Below are 16,439 nucleotides of genomic sequence, written 5' to 3' on the forward strand. Positions count from 1 at the left end.
TGATCTGTGTGGCTCAACGTGACCATGGTTCAACCTGGCATTTCTGTCAACACAGCACTCCTATCCCTGCCTGGGGCGAGTCACCTGTGTTCCCTCCCCCTGGCCAACACATCTGATCCTCCCCGCTCCCCTGTGATAGCACAGGCGTAGGGTGATAATGAACCCGCACATCTCAAGGCTTGGGGAGGCCTTTTCCTGGGCTGGCAGCACTGTGAGCCACCAGCAGAGGACGCTGCTGGGAAGCACGTGGCCAGCCCCCTGGCTCTTCCCTGGGAAGACCTGTACAAACCTAGGTAAGCAATGTGGTACCTACTGGTCACACGTGACTATCAAGCACTTGAAGTGTGGCTAGTCCAAATGGAAATGTGCTCTGTGTGTAAAATACATACCGGATCACGTCGATGAGCAAATCTCATTGATATTTTTATATCGGTTTCCTATTAAAATAATGTTTTGTGAAATAAAATATTAAAATTAACGTCACCTGTTTCTTTTCAGTTATAACAGGGCTACCAGGAAAGTTTGAAATGACCTATGTGTGGCTCATATTCCATTTCTGTTGGGCAGCATCAGCATAGACCATGGTTCTGAGTGTGGCCCTAAGCCGGTACACGGGCATCACCTGGTGTCACAGTGCAAATTCTCAGCCCCACCAGGACTTACTGAGTCAAACACTCTAATGAGAAGACTGAGGGCCCAGTGACTGTGTTTTAACCAGCTCTGCAGGTGATTCTGCTTAAATTTGAGAATCACAGGTACAGACGATGCCATTCAGAAAGTCGTTTCCCAGCAGGAACTGTGGAGGGAGACGCAGGCAGAAGAGGTGAATCTGAAGTGGCTGTCCTCCCTCGTGGCCTGGCAGGAGACAAGTAGCCGAGGGAGGGAGAAGGATCAAACTCCGGGAAGGGGGGCTTGGTTCAAAGCTGCCTCGCCCTCTGAACGTGGAACCAGTTACATAGCCACCTCGGGGGTCCGTCTCCTTATCTGGAAAAGAGGGGTGGTGATGGCAAGGTTGCCTTTGGGGCAATTGTGCAGATCCGATGAGCCTGCCCACCTGACAAACCCGCCATATAGTAAGTGCTCCGTGAGTGCTCGTTCATAGCAATGTCCCCACCAAAAGGCACAGGTTGTACATGTGAGCATGGGAGGCCCATCTTCCTCCCATGTTGCAGATTTGTCCCAGGTCATTCTGCTGTGGTCCCTCCATGTGGCATAGCCCTCCCCACCCCGTTGTGCAGTTTGCAGCAGGGACACCACCAGCCTGGTATTGAGCCTTCTGTCCAGGAAGCAACCTGGAATGAGCTGAACATATTTGCAAATGTTACCTCATTTTTTTCCCAATAATCCTGCTGATTACCTCTGTGTTCCAATGAGGCTCAGAGAGGGTAAATGACACCCCCCCAGGTCACACGGCCAAGGCTGGATCCCCAATCTCTAGCCTCGCAAACATCTGCTTTAGGGAACTGAAGGTTGTCCACTAGTTTGCTGGTCTTCAGCCACTGGCTACAGCTGTCCCACCTTCCAGGAACAAAGGGCCTTCCCTAGTGTCAGAGGAGAAAGGTGGCTACCCAGGGCCCTGGCCCAGCTGGGGTTTGCCAAAGGGTTGCAGGTAAATAAGGAGCAAGTGAAGCCCAGTCGGGAATCTGGGGAGTTGTTACCTAAGGCTGACTCCACAGGTGCAGAACTGGGTGCTGGGCCACACCTGGGACTGGGGCACACCTGGGACAGCGCTGAGGCGCTGGGCCCCAAAACTAAGCTGGGTGAAGCCGGGCAGAGGCTGCCCCTCTGGGGGTCAGGTTCTGAGAGGCTACTCAGGCTGCTGCGTGGAGACTGGATCAGAGCATGTGAGGACAGAGGTCTGGATGGAGCAGGGGGAGCCATGTCCCGGACTCTACCCCATCCTCAGAGGCCCTCAGGGACTCGAAGGCAGGATGGAAGTCCCTGGGAACAGTCACTTGTGAACGCTTCTTGGCCCAGGCAATGGAGTGAAAGAAGCAGTGTATTTCCGATGGCTTTAGGCGACCCCTGTGTTTTGGTCGTTCAACCCCCGCCGGGGTCGCGACCCACAGGTTGAGAACCGCTGCTCTAGGGCAGGGGACGGGAACCTTTTTGGCTGAGAGAGCCATAAACACCACATATTTTAAAATATAATTCCATGAGAGCTATACAATGACCCGTGTACATTACGCATTATCCAATAAAAATTTGGTGTTGTCCCGGAGGACAGCTCTGATTGGCTCCAGCCTCCCGCAACCATGAACAGGAGCTGTAGGAAATGAATGGATTGTAATACATGAGAATGTTTTATATTTTTAGCGTTATTATTTTTTGTATTAAAGATTTGTCTGCGAGCCAGATGCAGCCATCAAAAGAGCCACATCTGGCTCACGAGCCATAAATTCCCAATCCCTGCTCTAGGGAGTCAGGCCGCAGCCCAAGCCCTGTTGGAGTCTGGGGACGGAGAGCACCCTGCCCGAGGACTAGTGGGCGGAGGCCGGCGCTGCTCAGAGGAGCGGAGAAGCCCGGACTCCCTAGGCCCCCCAACAGCAGCAGTGATGCCCAGAGCTCCAGCCGAAGTCTGGACCACTCTTCTCCACCACACTGGTGCCGAGAAGCCCCCTATCACTTCCACCCCACCTCCCAGGGCCCGCCTTGTGGCATCACGGCCTCCAGGCCTTGAATGAAGGGGGGAGCTCAGGTGTGGGGAGGGGCATGGGGGAGCCCAGGAAGAGAAGGCAGAGGCTGCTGCGACCCACCCTCCGACTCCGGGCCAGAGGGACCAACAGCGCAGGCTCCCCGCACCCCGATGGGCAGGCCATGGTGCTGCCTGCCCTGACGGCCACCCCACCTTCCCCGGGTTCTAGTCTCGGCCCAGCCCCTCACGGCCGCAGGCCCTGACCGCCTGCTCGGACTGTTCCATCTGCACAGTCAGGAGTTTGGCCTGGATAGACAGTGGGCCTCCTGGCTCCCTAACACTGATCAGAATTTTCCTGCATCCCAGGAAGGTGCCCCGACAGCTGCCCCTGGACTGCTCTGGGAGGACACAGTGCCACCCCCTGGGCAGGAGGCATACCCAGGGGACTCCATCAGCTGTTCCAAGCCAGACTGGCAGCCCACAGGGGCACCCTTCTCAGGCACAGCAACGCTTTCTTGGGGGTGCCAGCAGGCCCCAGGGCGAGGCTGCTTGTGTTCAAGTTTGGTTTCTCCCCTCCCCCACTGGATGCCCTCTATTAAGACGTTTAACCTCTGGGCACCTTAGTTCCCCATCTGTAAAAGGGGAGGAGGCTGTCCCGGAGACAATGAGGTCCTGCATGCTGTGTAGTCTCACAAGGGGCCCAGCACGTAGGCCACATGCTGTGGCCGCACTAACGGAGGTTTCTGTGAGGAGCTCAACAAGGCCAGACAGGCTGCAAGGGCCCGGGGCCCCCTCCTCAGGGCCTAGGTAGGAAGAGTCCGGTCGGAGAGGGTGAGCCTGCACTTTCTCCTGCTACTGGGACTCCATACTCACCGTGAGCCGAGCTCCCTGGAGCCGATTCCCCGGTCCAGCCACCACACGACCCCTAGTGCCTGTCCTCTCTGAGAATAGCACAGGCCAGGCTGGGCTCCCCCAGCGGGAGCCCTCACAGCCCCTCACTGCCCAGAGACCACCTGCACGCTGTCCCTGCCCCCCAGCACAGGCTGAGCCCAGCCATACTTGATGCCCTTCCACAGGCCTGGCATGAGCCCGGGCCAAAGCCCTCAGTGGGCAGAAAGTCTGCTTGTGAGCAGAGGGAGGCTACAGACCCAGCCCCCACCCCAAACCCCAGCTCCAGGGCAGGCGTGGGTCAGAGAGGAGAGGCAGGGAGCGGTTGTAAACAGTCACATTGTTGGCACAGCCCTGGGTGACAAAGCATCAGTAGTCTCACTGGGCCCACGGCCCCCCGGGCAGCCCCAGGGTGGGGCTGATGGAATGGGAGGGCTCCCTGGGATTTCACTGGGCGTGGCTGGTTTGGAGATGACACAGGTGGCCCCAGAGACCCCGACACAGCCTTGAAAATGGAGAAACCTGAAGTCCCCCACTCACGAGGGCCTGGGTGCTGGGAGTGGCTGGGTGACTCCTGTGCTGAGGAGCAGGTTCGAGTCAGGCCTTAGGCCTTAGGGTTGGGCGTCCCAACAGCCCACCTCCAGAGCAACCACATGGGCCCATAATGACGAGGTCCGAGAGGACCAGAGGCTTCTTCCAGAGGTCAGCCAGTGCCCCCACCCAGCCAGCTAGCTCTCCCAGGCACTAGCCTCCTTCCAGGGAGCCTGGCCCTGTCCGGCAGCCATGGTCCATGGGTCACCCTGGGCCCATCAGCCTAATGGCTTCTCTTGGTCCCACTGGATGCCTTCCTGTTCTCTTCAGCCCCTCGGACTGCTGGGCCACTGGGCCATGTTCTTTGGGCCACATTCCTTAAGCCACACATCCGTCAGCTGGTCCAGGGCCTTCTGCTCCTGCCATGGGCAGGGCGGGCCTGGTCCCACGCACCAGTCCACTGGCTGTGCCTCTGTTAACACAGCCAGGGGCCCTGTCTGTCCCCAAAGGGCAGCCGCCCGCAGTGCTCAGGGTTCCAAGGCCAGAATGTTCCTGCTGCTGCTCAGAGGTAATAAAGAACGCCTCCTGCCCGGACCACATGCCCACAGGGCCCCAGGCCCCGACACAGGGTGTGGCTTCCCAGCCTGGGACACGAGGAAGGACGTGCAGAGAACACTGCGCGTACCTCAGGATTGTCCACAGTTCAGATGGGCCTCGTTCTACACCACACGGACCCTCGGACTCGTGTGCACACAGCAGGTGCGCACAGGCAGAGGGCCCTGCCAGGCTCCGACCCGGGAGAGGCCAGCCAGGTCGGCAGACCACGCTCCCTACAGGTCGGGGTCCTCTTGGCTGCACACGACGCCAGCGTCCTCCTCGTGGCTGCAGTTGTGCGTGCCCAGGCCGGCGTGCGTGCACTCCAGCAGCGTCTTCTCATCACCTGCGCAGCGCACGTCGTCCAGCAGGATGGGCAGCGCGCGGCCCTCGCCGAATTCGGCGCGTTTGGTGGCCCGCACGGCGTGCTTAAAGCCCAGCTGGCGGCACACGACGGTGGCGGCCTTGAAGTCCCAGCGGTCATCGCACACAGTGCCCCAACGTCCGCCCGCGAACACCTCCACGCGCCCGCGGCCCGGGCTCAGGCCCACCGGCCGCACCAGGCGCACGGCGCCATTCGAGGGCGCGGGCTTCTCCGTGCTCGGCCGGCCTCGCCGCCGCCCGCTGACCCTCCGGCCCCCGGGCCGCCGGGTGGGCCTGGCCGGGCGCGGAGTGGGCCTGGCCGGGCGCGGAGTGGGCCTAGCCGGGTGCGTGGTGGGCCTGGCCGGGCGCGTGGTGGGCACGGGCGGAGGGGCCGTGGGGCGGCGGCGGCGGGGCGCCTTGGTGGGCGCATGCGCTGTGGGCCGCCGCGGGGTGCTCTCCGCCTTCCGGATGAACTCTGCACAGAGGAAGAGCCTGCGGTCAGAGCGACCCTGGCCACCCCAGCTCTCTGACCCAGAATGCAGACCCAGGGAAAGATGTCCTTATTCCATCCTCCACTCAGACACTGAGGCTGACGTGCCTCTGGGATCCCCCTGGTCCCACAGGACGTGAATCTGGAACTGGGTGCAAGGTGCTTCTTCGGTCATTCTGCAAATACTCTTTGGCAGCTGCCTTGTGCCAGTCTGCTGCTGGTTCTCTCCGCACCCCAGACCTGACCTCCTGGGAGTCCCAAACTTGGGAAGTCGGGGGTGGGGACAGAACCTCAGCTGTGGACTCAGGAGCTCAGTGGAAGAGAAGGTGTGTCTGGGAGAGCTTCTCAAAGCAAGTGACCCCTTCGGGTTCCAGCTTTTGGTTTACGGGGAAGCTGAGGACCATCGAGGGCCCACGGCAGGCAGGCAGGGTGACAACTAGGCTGCCCAGGGCCCTTCTGGTCAGGGGGAAGCTTCCCCTCTTGCTGCTCCCTCTGCCTAGGCACTCCCACCCCCTCCATGGTGCCCCCTTCCTCTTCCTTCCGGGATCAACCCTCAGCCCCTGCTCAGAGACCACTGCCCCCACCGCCCGCATCCTGCACGGCTCCGGGTTCCCATGGTGGCCGGCACACACTTCTGTCCCCGGGCCTGGGACACTAAGTGACTTCTCCTGGGGCTCCAGCATTCTGCACGGTGCAGGTTACTCACGAAAGTGCCAGAAATGGCTGAATGAGTGGACAGAACACCAGCCAAGGCCCGAAGCCAAGTGAAGCTCACTTTCCCAAAACACCACATTCATCTCTTTCCCCAACTTCCTCTACCCTGGGTACCCCTTCCTCAGGGCCAGGGACCCCAGTCACCCAGGTGCCCAGCCTCTCTTCTTCCTGCAACCCCCACACCGAGCCTGCCAACTGGTGACCTGCCAACTGGTTGGTCCACTGAAGTATTTCCTTTGGCCCGCAAGGTGGTTTTTAAAAGCCAACATTTACAAACGGAGAGATTTGTATGTGACAACTCTAGAAGGCAGGCACCACGTCCGCCCCGCTCTCATTACAGCTCCGGAACGAGGCCGGAGGTGCTGACTGAGCGAGTGAGCTAAATAACTGATGGAGGGAGGGACTTCCTGCTTCTCTTAAGAACAGAGAGGTCTAGCGACACTGGGCTCCTGTCCCCCACCTAGTCGAGGCCCTGTGAAAAAGCCCGTTCCCCAGGATGAGCCCTTTTCAGTTGGTCCCCGAGCCCAGGGGCAGCCATTGGTGGCCTTGCCCAGACCCGCAGGCCATGAAGATTGGAGCCCCTTCCCGCCCTCCCCACCAACCTGGTCAAAGCAGAACCATCTCGTGAGGCAGACCCAGCCCATACAGGGGGCCCTTAGGGGGCCTTGCACCTGGTATAATTCTTTCCAATATTCCTTGTCCACACACAGATACACCCTCCTTCTCTGTCCCACTCACAAAATCTGAGCATACCTTCCCTGGCCACAGCTGTTTGTCCCTTAGCCGTGCTCTCTTTGAGATCTGCAGCCCCTTGGGGCCACCCACCCATGGCCTCGGACTGGCACACACCACCCACTTTAACTGAGTGCCTAGAGTGTGCCCAGCACAGGTCTAGGCACAGGCGCCGAGGAAGGGCACCCAGGTCCCGCTGGGAGGACCAAGCTGGGGGTGGGCTGTGGGAGCATCCCTCTATCCCATGTGTCCCCCTCGGTGGGCACTTACTTTCTTTGGGCACAAAGCGGATGAGGCGGCTCTTCACCTTCACCTGGGTGGGCTGGATCTGACACTTGCCGGGGGGTGCCCGTCTGCCAACACACAGGAGGTCATGAGCCTCGCCCTAGGAGCCCACCCTGAGCCCATCCCTCTGACATCGCCCTCCCCCTGTGACCAGGCAGGGAAAGGAAGGGCCAGTGTGCTGTCAGGCCTGGGCAGGTGTGGACAGTGACAACGGTGGCCATTGATGGAGCAACTACTATGCGGTCCACAGTGTCCCCGCATGCTCCATTCCCTGGGGATCAATAATACTGGGGATCAATTTTTTTTTCATTTTCTGTTGCATGAGGTTTTAAAACTGTTTTTATATATTTCTTCATCGCTGATTCCAAATCTGAAATCCGTTTTTTGGTGCATTCTCTAGTTTTTACGCAATTTTCATTTCTTTTTGTTACAGTTAATGGCATGCATTGGTTTTTAAATTGGAGTTAAAGGTCAACGACTCTTGGATTGAACATAACCGCAAGGCAATTAATGTTTTAAAAACATCACTTTTACGTAATTGTAGTTTTTTAAATGTAAAAAAATATTATCTGATAAAAACACCCTTGTTTTAAGATTGAATGATGGCTGCTTCGAGTAGGAGTAAATGTAAGAATAGTCCTGACACCTTCTGTTATATATGTGGCTGTTACACACTTCAACATCAAAGGCGCAATATTTCATCATTTGTGACACGTGCATATATTGCCTTTTTTTTTTTTTTTCATTTTTCCGAAGCTGGAAACGGGGAGGCAGTCAGACAGACTCCCACATGCGCCCAACCGGGATCCACCTGGCATGCCACCAGGGGGCGATGCTTTGCCCCTCTGGGGCATCACTCTGTTGCGTCCAGAGGCAGAGGCCACAGAGCCATCCCCAGCGCCTGGGCCATCTTTGCTCCAATGGAGCCTCGGCTGCGGGAGGGGAAGAGAGAGACAGAGAGGAAGGAGAGGGGGAGGGGTGGAGAAGCAAATGGGCGCCTTTCCTGTGTGCCTTGGCCGGGAATCGAACCCGGGACTCCTGCATGCCAGGCCGACGCTCTACCGCTGAGCCAACCGGCCAGGGCCTATTGCCTATTTTCAAGTTCCCCTTGGTGATCAAGACAAGAATTGGGCTCCTCATATTGTGTGTCATAATTGTGAGGAAATGCTTCATGACTGGACAAAAGGAAAACGCAAAGGAATGCCTTTTGGTATTCCCATGGTTTGGTGTGAACCTAATGAGCACAGCAGTGACTGTTATTTGTCTGACCCATACAAAGGGCATCGGCAAGAAAAAACGGCATATGATTGCATATCCTAATATTCCTTCAGGAATACAACCTATCCCACACTTTGAGACACTCCCGGTTCCAGTTTTCAATGGTTTTATATCTTCTAAGGACGAAGAAAGTGAACATGGTGATCAAGTGTATTTTGATAAGATGCATGAGAAAATGGTTGTTGAATCTGAAGGGTCTTCTTCTGATGCCAAGCAGTCATTAACCCCTCAGCAGTTTAGCCAGCCTGAATTGAATGACTTAGTAAGAGATTTGGGCCTATCAAAGAAAGCAGCTGAGTTATTAGCCTCCAGGCTTCAAGAAAAGACTGTACTTTACCAGTCAGCTAAAGTATCCCATTTCAGGAAGCGTGAACAAATTTTTGTGGACTTTTTTCCAAAGACAAATACTTTGTTTACTGTCATGATATCAATAGTCTTCTCAGCCAGCTAGGTGTTACCACTTACAGTCCAACAGAATGGCGGCTATTTCTTGACAGCTCTAAACGGAGTCTGAAATATGTTCTCCTACACAACGGTAATGTTTATGCAGTGGTTCCAATTGGTTATTCAACTCATCTGCAAGAAGATTATAATGACATAAAAATTGTCCTCGATTTTCTGAAGTATGAGCATAACTGGATCATTTATGTGGATCTTAAAATGGTAAATTTCCTGCTAGGACAACAGAGAGGTTTCACGAAGTATCCTTGCTCTCTGTGTTTGTAGGACAGCTGAGCTCAGGAGAAACACTGGACACAGAAGGAGTGGCCGAAACATGAAGTTCCGGAAGTAGGGATGCAAAATATTGTGAATAAATTTATAGTTAATTGAGACAGGATCATTTTCCCCCACTTCACATCAAACTTGGCTTAATGAAGCAGTTTGTTCAGGCTTTGAATAGAGAAAGTGAATGGTTCCAACATATTATTTCTGCTTTTCCTGCTTTGTCTTTCAAGAAGATAAAAGCAGGTAAATTCGATGGACCTCAAATTCGAACTCTCATACGTGACGAAGAATTTGCCAGGAAGATGAATAAGGAGGAGAAAGCAGCATGGCAGTCTTTTGTGGCAGTTACAAAGAACTTTCTTGGCAACAAAAAAGCAGAAAACTATGAACTTCTGGTTCAAAGGATGCTGTTGGCTTTCTGCGACATTGGATGTAACATGAGCGTTAAGATTCACTTCCTGAACAGTCATCTTGGTAAGTTTCCCGAAAATTTTGGAGCTGTTAGTGATGAGCAGATTACTGCTGGAGCATCAAACAAGATTGTCCTCAACAAGTATTCAAACGCAAGAGCTACAAACGCAAATTTTTGCCTGAATAGAATTTTAAAAGTTTTGCGCAAATTTTATGGTTAAAATAAGTGTTTTAATATGTTCTATTTCGAAATTGTAGACAAATTCTGATGCAATCGTATCTTTTAGTGTATTAGTGTATTTACTATATTATATAAATTATTATATTTTCACAAAGATGATGCCCAAGAAGACATTCTACTTCATTATGTTAAACTAAATGTTGAAAAATTTTACAATAAGATGAAAACCTAAAATCTTGAATTGCAAAAAAACTGTAGCTTACAGAGAAAAAACGAATGTCAGATTTGAGATCAGCACACTCGAATTGAGTAAGAACAAGTGTTTTTGTGGATGCAACAAGAATTTTGTTGCCCAGTGTGAGAGCCCACTCCCAGGAGAGGGGTCCTCCGTGGCGGCCTTCCCAGTGCCCATCTGGCCTCTGCGTGAGGGCCGGCGGCGCACCTGAGCCACTCCTCAGAGCACGACCTGTCCTCGGAACACCATCAGATGTCCCTCCTCCTCCCACAGCCTGTAACTGTAACCCTCCCCTGGCCCCCGGCTCCCAGAGCTCTCGAGGAGGGTCTCTCTCTGCCCCTCTGGTTCCTGGATTTCTGATGACACAGACACAGCGGTTCCTGCCTGGAGGAACCAGGGGAAAAGTCGGTCAGTTTAAAGAAAAACGGGGGAGAAAGAGAGTGTCTCGGGGTTGGCCGCCGAGCCGGGGGGCCTGGGGGCCTTGGAGGGGGACTTTGAGAGCTGGGAGGGAAACAAGTCCGAGAAGGGAGTCAGGGCTATGAATTGGGCTCCGCTGACATCTTTGAGGGGCACCGTAAGGAATGGGATTCCATTTTAATTAGTTTTCGGCTGTCGACTTGTGAGTGTTTGAATGAGACTGACCCGCTTGTGGGACTGACCCACGTGGGCAAGACCTCGTTAGCTCAAGGGGAAAGCCCAAGGGGTGAAGCCACCACGGGACACGTGGTGGCTCCCAGAGGGAACGGGCAGAGCGAGAGCGAGGGGCGCCATGGGCCTCCCCCCCAGAGGCTGGAGAAACACAGGCAGGCACACACACTCGTCAAAGCTGTATTGAGGGCCTGACCTGTGGTGGCGCAGTGGATAAAACGTCGACCTGGACTGCTGAGGTCACCGGTTCGAAACCCTGGGCTTGCCCAGTCAAGGCACATATGGGAGTTGATGCTTCCTGCTCCTCCCCCCTTCTCTAGCTCTCTCTCTCTCTCTCTCTCTCCTCTAAAATGAATAAATAAATAAAATAATTTAAACCTATAAATAAAAGATACTACCTTGCCCAATCCAGGAACTGGGCATTATTACATTTAAAAAAAAAAAAAAAAAAGCTGTATTGAGGGCGAGCTTTCGGGTTGCTCTGAACCCAGATCATAGCCACACGCTCCACACAGACCCAACGGGTTTTGTCCCTTAAGGAAATTATGTAAAAAAATGTTTTGCTATTCAAAATGTAGGAGATACATCAAAAAAATGCCACAGTGGCTCTGTTTGGGCAGTAATGGATGACCCCACACCCCCTCCGCTCCCCATTTCTTGGTTTCCCAAATGTTCTGTAATGGGGGCGTCCATGCCATCCGTTGTAGGGGCAAAAAGACACAATTATTCCAAAAGAGAAAATGTAGAGAATGAGAAGGGTCAGGGGGGAGGGGAGGAGTCCGGCCTGTTTCTGGCTCCTCCGACCCACGAGACCCTGGGCAGAACTGCTCTGCTGCCAGGGAGAAGAAGCCAGTGCCAAGCTGCACGACCTGAGGCAGCGACAGGCCCCAGGCAGCATCTGGCCTGAGCCAGGTGCTCCAGAAAGGCCGCGTAGCTTTCCAGAAGCACTCTTTTAAAAAAAAGAAAAGGACATGTCCAAGAATTGGGTGAGATGATTAGGGCACAGTGACTCAACAGAAAATTACGCAGCCACTGAAAATGATCCGTTTGAGGGTGATGTTGCAACGTGGATATGTTTATACAACGAAGAGAAACGCAACCTCTCTGCCTGTGCCCTTCCACGATGACGTAAATCCTGGCGCTACCCAGATAAAGATGGGGGAGACCTCCGGGAAAGGACAGGACGGGGGGGGGGCATGGCAGGAGGAAGCGCTCACGCTTCTCTTGACAGTTACGTCCACAGCGACTAGATCTGGGCTTTAAGAAGTGTGGTACACTGGGATGTCTGACAAGCTGTCAGAGACCACAGGAAGCGAGGAGACGTGATGACTAAACGGAGTGTGGGATCCTGGGGCAGAAAAACAGATACGACGGAATAAAACTAGAAAAATTCCTTTTAAAAGTGCAGAGGAACCTCCATTTTAAAAAGAAGTACAGCCCCCGGGTCAAGGCACATATGAGAAATCAATCAATGAACAACTAAGGAACTGCAACAAATTGATGTTTCTCATCTCTCTCCCTTCCTGTCTGTCCGTCCCTATCTGTCCCTCTCTCTGACCCTCTCTTCTCTGCCACACAAAAAAAAAAAGAAAGAAAAGAAGTAGGGAGTTAAATGGATGCTAACATACCGCTATTGTTCACCGATTCTGACAAAGGTGCCGTGATAATGTAAGATGTCTAAATAGCAGAGGCACCGGGTGAAGGGGAATGGGGAAAACTGGATTATCTCGGCAACTCGTCTATAACCCTAATCCTATTCTAAAATTTAAAAAAGTATCTTTGACTCCCTGTGATCATAGATAGAGGTGGACTTTGAGGCTGGCCCATTTGTGGCCGGGTTTCGAATCCTGGATCTGCCCCTCACCAGCAGTATGGGCTCATCTAGTCACTGCCCCTTGCTGGGCCTCAGTGTTCTGACCTGAGAAATGGGGATATAAATAATCCCCACCACCCTAGGGAGTGACAGGAAGGGAAAATGAGGCGATGGAGGTGAGGGCTCCTGGCAGCCAGGAGCAGCTCAGGCAGGGCGTGGCGGGGGCTCACCTGGACGGATCGATCACTTTGTAGATGACGCCATGTGCCGCTGTGGCGCTCGGCACACCGGTCGACATGAAGTACAGCTCCCCTGGGGCGAGGAGCAAGGCAAGGAGTGAGAATGCCGCCTGGACCCCTTCCTGGCTAGCGCCCGTCCCCAGGAGGAGAGCCGTGAGGGTGGTGGTCAGGGTCACTGTAGCTCTCCAGGGCCCAGTACAGGAAACTGAGTCTGAGAAAGACACCCAGCACTGCACACCTCTGGGCACAATGAGAGTCCACGGCCCAGTTCCCCACTAACTGCCTACTGGGTGATGCGGGCACATGTGGCTCTCTGAGCCTCAGCTTCCTCATTCCAAAACAAAATACCTGATAGGACTGCCACTTGGATTAAAAGGGCGTGGGAAAGTGCTCAGTCAGCACCAGCACTTTCTGTTGTTACTGCTGTTGTCACTGTCGCCCCAGATCGGGGTCCTGCCAAGTCCTCGGGGCCCGAGTCTGCCCCACTGACCAGCAGGCAGAATACTAGCTCAGGGAGTCTCCCCTGTGAACGCCAGTCCCTGTACCCAGCCACACGTGAGCACCAGCAGCTCTGGGACTGCCCCACCCCCCAGGACAACAATGAACTGGGGCCGAGCCTCAGTTTCCCCACCCCCCAGGACGACAATGAACTGGGGCCGAGCCTCAGTTTCCCCACTCCCCAGGACGACAATGAACTGGGGCCGAGCCTCAGTTTTCCCACCCCCCAGGACGACAATGAACTGGGGCCGAGCCTCAGTTTCCCCACCCCCCAGGACGACAATGAACTGGGGCAGAGCCTCAGTTTCCCCACCCCCCAGGACAACAATGAACTGGGGCCGAGCCTCAGTTTCCCCACCCCCCAGGACGACAATGAACTGGGGCCGAGCCTCAGTTTCCCCACCCCCCAGGACGACAATGAACTGGGGCCGAGCCTCAGTTTCCCCACCCCCCAGGACGACAGTGAAAATGCAGTGAGAGGGGTTATGAGCGCCCACTGTCATGTGCTATCTCGGGGAATGTGAGCTCTCCACTCTCTCCTCCCACTCTGCCCCCAGCCCTGAATGCCAGAGGAGCCTAGGTCCAGGAAATGAGAAAACGGAGGCTGGCTCAGAGAGGTCAAACAATTTGTCCAGAGTCACACAGCTAGGGAGTGGTTAAGCCAGGCCTGGATCTCGGGAAAGTCTCTGCCCCCAAGCCCATACTAATGTAGGATATATGGTGGCTGGGAGGCCCAGACACAGGTCACTTGGGACCCAGTGCTACGTTCAGCCATGCTAATCCCTTCTGTCCCTGTAAGAGGACAGCTGAGAGCTCTCTCTCAAGGATGGGGCGGGGTGGTTTCCACAAGGAGAGGTCAGGACAGCGAGTGAGGCCGAGACGGAGGAAGGCGTATCCCGGGCAATGGGTACGGTCAGGAGGGTTGTGTGGGGGCACGGTCTGAGACACAGGCTTAGGAAACCCAGGGAATGTCGTGATGAGGAAGACACCTGAGAAACCCCGTGTGGCTGGGGTAGCTGCAGCGTGGCCGGGAGCTGAGGGCAGGGGGGGAGGGTGGGAGCAGCAGCCCTGCTGGGAGTGGGGACAGGGAAGTAACGAGGACACGTGTTGATGATACAGCCCATGGGGGAGGGGGCTGCCCGGCACACTGGGCCCTGGGCCAGCACTTGCTTCTCTGGGTCTCTTTCTGGAGAGAAGCTCTGGGGAGCCACTTTTCCCCCCTGGCTATGCCACCCTCCTGGCTACACTCCAGCCCCCTGTGGCGACTCGGGGCTCCCCGCACACACTGCTCCGCAGCCTGGGATGCCTTTCTCTGCTGTTCCTCCGGCTGAGCAAGCCCAAGTGGGAGGCCCCATTCTGCATGGCCTCCAGGGGCCCTGCTGGGTGCAGTGCTCCCCACGCCGCCGTGACTGACCATGGAGAGTGAACCAGAGCTTCCCGTCTGCAAAGTGACAGGGTTGGACCAGGCACGCTCTGTGGCCCCCTCCAGCCCTGATCTGCTGGGAGCCATGGCCCCCGCCCCATGCACGGGCAGGGAGCCCCCCTGGCACTGAGGAGCCCTTCCCAGAACCACGTGGCCCTCTTTGTCTCTGTGATACGGACTGTCCCTCTGTCCCTGGAGGGCACAGGGCCAGCAGAGGTCCTTATTTTGTCATATGCAAGTATCAGAGGACCAGCTCGAGAGGAGAAGGCTGGAGCCTGAAGCCGGGAGAGGTTTGTTCGCATTGGGCCCCAGAGCTCTGTGCCTGCCAGGGGCCGCCTGCCCACGCTGGCCAACAGGCTGTCCCTGGGTTCTCAGAGGGGCCTTCCCTGGCTGTCACATCACTCTGTGTCACTCAGAGGGCTGAGGTAGGGCCCCTGGGAAAGGCATCTTCCAGGCCCTGCCTCTCTGTGGGGGGACTAGGGTGGGGAGGGCGGGGAGAGAGCATCCCTCCCTCCAAAACACGTTAACCCCCTACTGACCAAAAGAAAGGATTTTCAAGGGCCCAGTGGGCTCAGGCAGGCAGTGGGGGCTGGGGCTGCCCTTTAAAAAATTTAGATTCTGATGAGTGTCGGTTCAACAAAGGTTTCCCAGACCTAGGCCTGGGGGCTCTGGGGACTGGGCTCTGCAGGGGACACCCCTCAAAGGGCTGTGGGGTGGGTGTTGCCCAGCAACTGGGCCAAGCATCCACTAGGCCCCACTGGGGGCCCCTAGGCTTTTGTCCAGGGATAATCCGGGGCCAAGGACAAAGGCAGGAGGCTGGAGCGGGATCCAGCCCCATGGCCCCTCTTCCTCCCCCCTCCCCCACCACTCCTTGCATTGAAAACACAAGTGCCTGAATGGGGGACCCACTAACAGCAAGGAGGCAGTGTCTGCCCACGTTCTGAAGACAGTGTGACTTCCTTTTATGGGCCCCAATACATCTGCATCAGGAACCCAGGACGGGAACAATCTTGGCAGGCACTGTCCCCTATCTGCTTGTGTTCCCACCATCACGGAGACCCTCCTGCTCCCTAACTGCCCTGTACTCTTACCCAAGTCCTCTTGCTGTCCCTCGCAGAAACCAGACCCATGCGGGGGGGGGGGGACCCCGAAGCTCAGACTGACGAGGATGATGCCCAAGCAGGGTCTCAAGGCCACCGCACACCTCCCTCTCCATCCTGAGGGTGGATTGGGGCCTGAGACCCCATCTCTCAAACCCCAGGCCAGAAGGATCCACAGGGCGGGGGACCAGTCAGGCAGGGGCAGCCGGAGGGAGAGGCCTCAGGAGTGCTCACCGGCCTCGTCCTCTGCAAAGGAGATGATATGTGGATAGTAGTTGTTGATGAGGCCCGGGAACTGGCAGGCCTGGCCACGGCCCATGCAGAGCTCGGTGTACTGCCACTGGCCTGTCCCTGGGTTCTCTCGAAGGGACATCAGACGCCTGCAAAGGAGGGCGAGCTGCAGGGGCAGGAACCAAGCTTGTCTCCTGGTCTCTGTGTGCCTTCCCCCACATGTTTCTCTGGTACATAGCAGGTGCTTAGCCAAGACTTCATGCAGGACCAGCCCCACCCACTGACCAGCAGGAGGCAGTCAGGAGCTGACCTGGCTGCCAGAACTCTGCAAGGCTGGTGCTCAGGAGAGTGCACACACTTTGGAGCTGCCTCTACTTCACAACACGAAACAGAGCCCTGGGCACGTGCAGAATGCGCTGATCTG

General features: G+C 55.7%; 1 protein-coding gene across 3 annotated transcripts in view; it reads right to left on the reverse strand.

The window, feature by feature from the left end:
• Window positions 1-548: 548 nt before the first annotated feature.
• The window catches only part of HHIPL1 (HHIP like 1), a 33,987-nt gene continuing 18,096 nt past the window's right edge, over window positions 549-16,439 (reverse strand). Inside the window, exons 6-10 of one of the 3 annotated variants that reach the window (XR_010746247.1) lie at window positions 16,019-16,164; window positions 12,755-12,836; window positions 7,218-7,300; window positions 4,740-5,486; window positions 549-984 (exon numbers count right to left, since the gene is read on the reverse strand). Coding sequence is in view for 2 of the 3 variants with exons in the window: in XM_066343201.1 (XP_066199298.1) it covers window positions 4,885-5,486; window positions 7,218-7,300; window positions 12,755-12,836; window positions 16,019-16,164 (913 nt within the window). In the remaining variant the exon portion in view is untranslated. Of the gene's footprint in view, window positions 985-3,846; window positions 5,487-7,217; window positions 7,301-12,754; window positions 12,837-16,018; window positions 16,165-16,439 lie in introns of those variants that run through there. The other 2 variants (XM_066343202.1, XM_066343201.1) reach the window with 2 other exon arrangements.

This window comes from Saccopteryx leptura, chromosome 6, assembly GCF_036850995.1.
Source record: "Saccopteryx leptura isolate mSacLep1 chromosome 6, mSacLep1_pri_phased_curated, whole genome shotgun sequence".
NCBI classification, from domain to species: domain Eukaryota; kingdom Metazoa; phylum Chordata; class Mammalia; order Chiroptera; family Emballonuridae; genus Saccopteryx; species Saccopteryx leptura.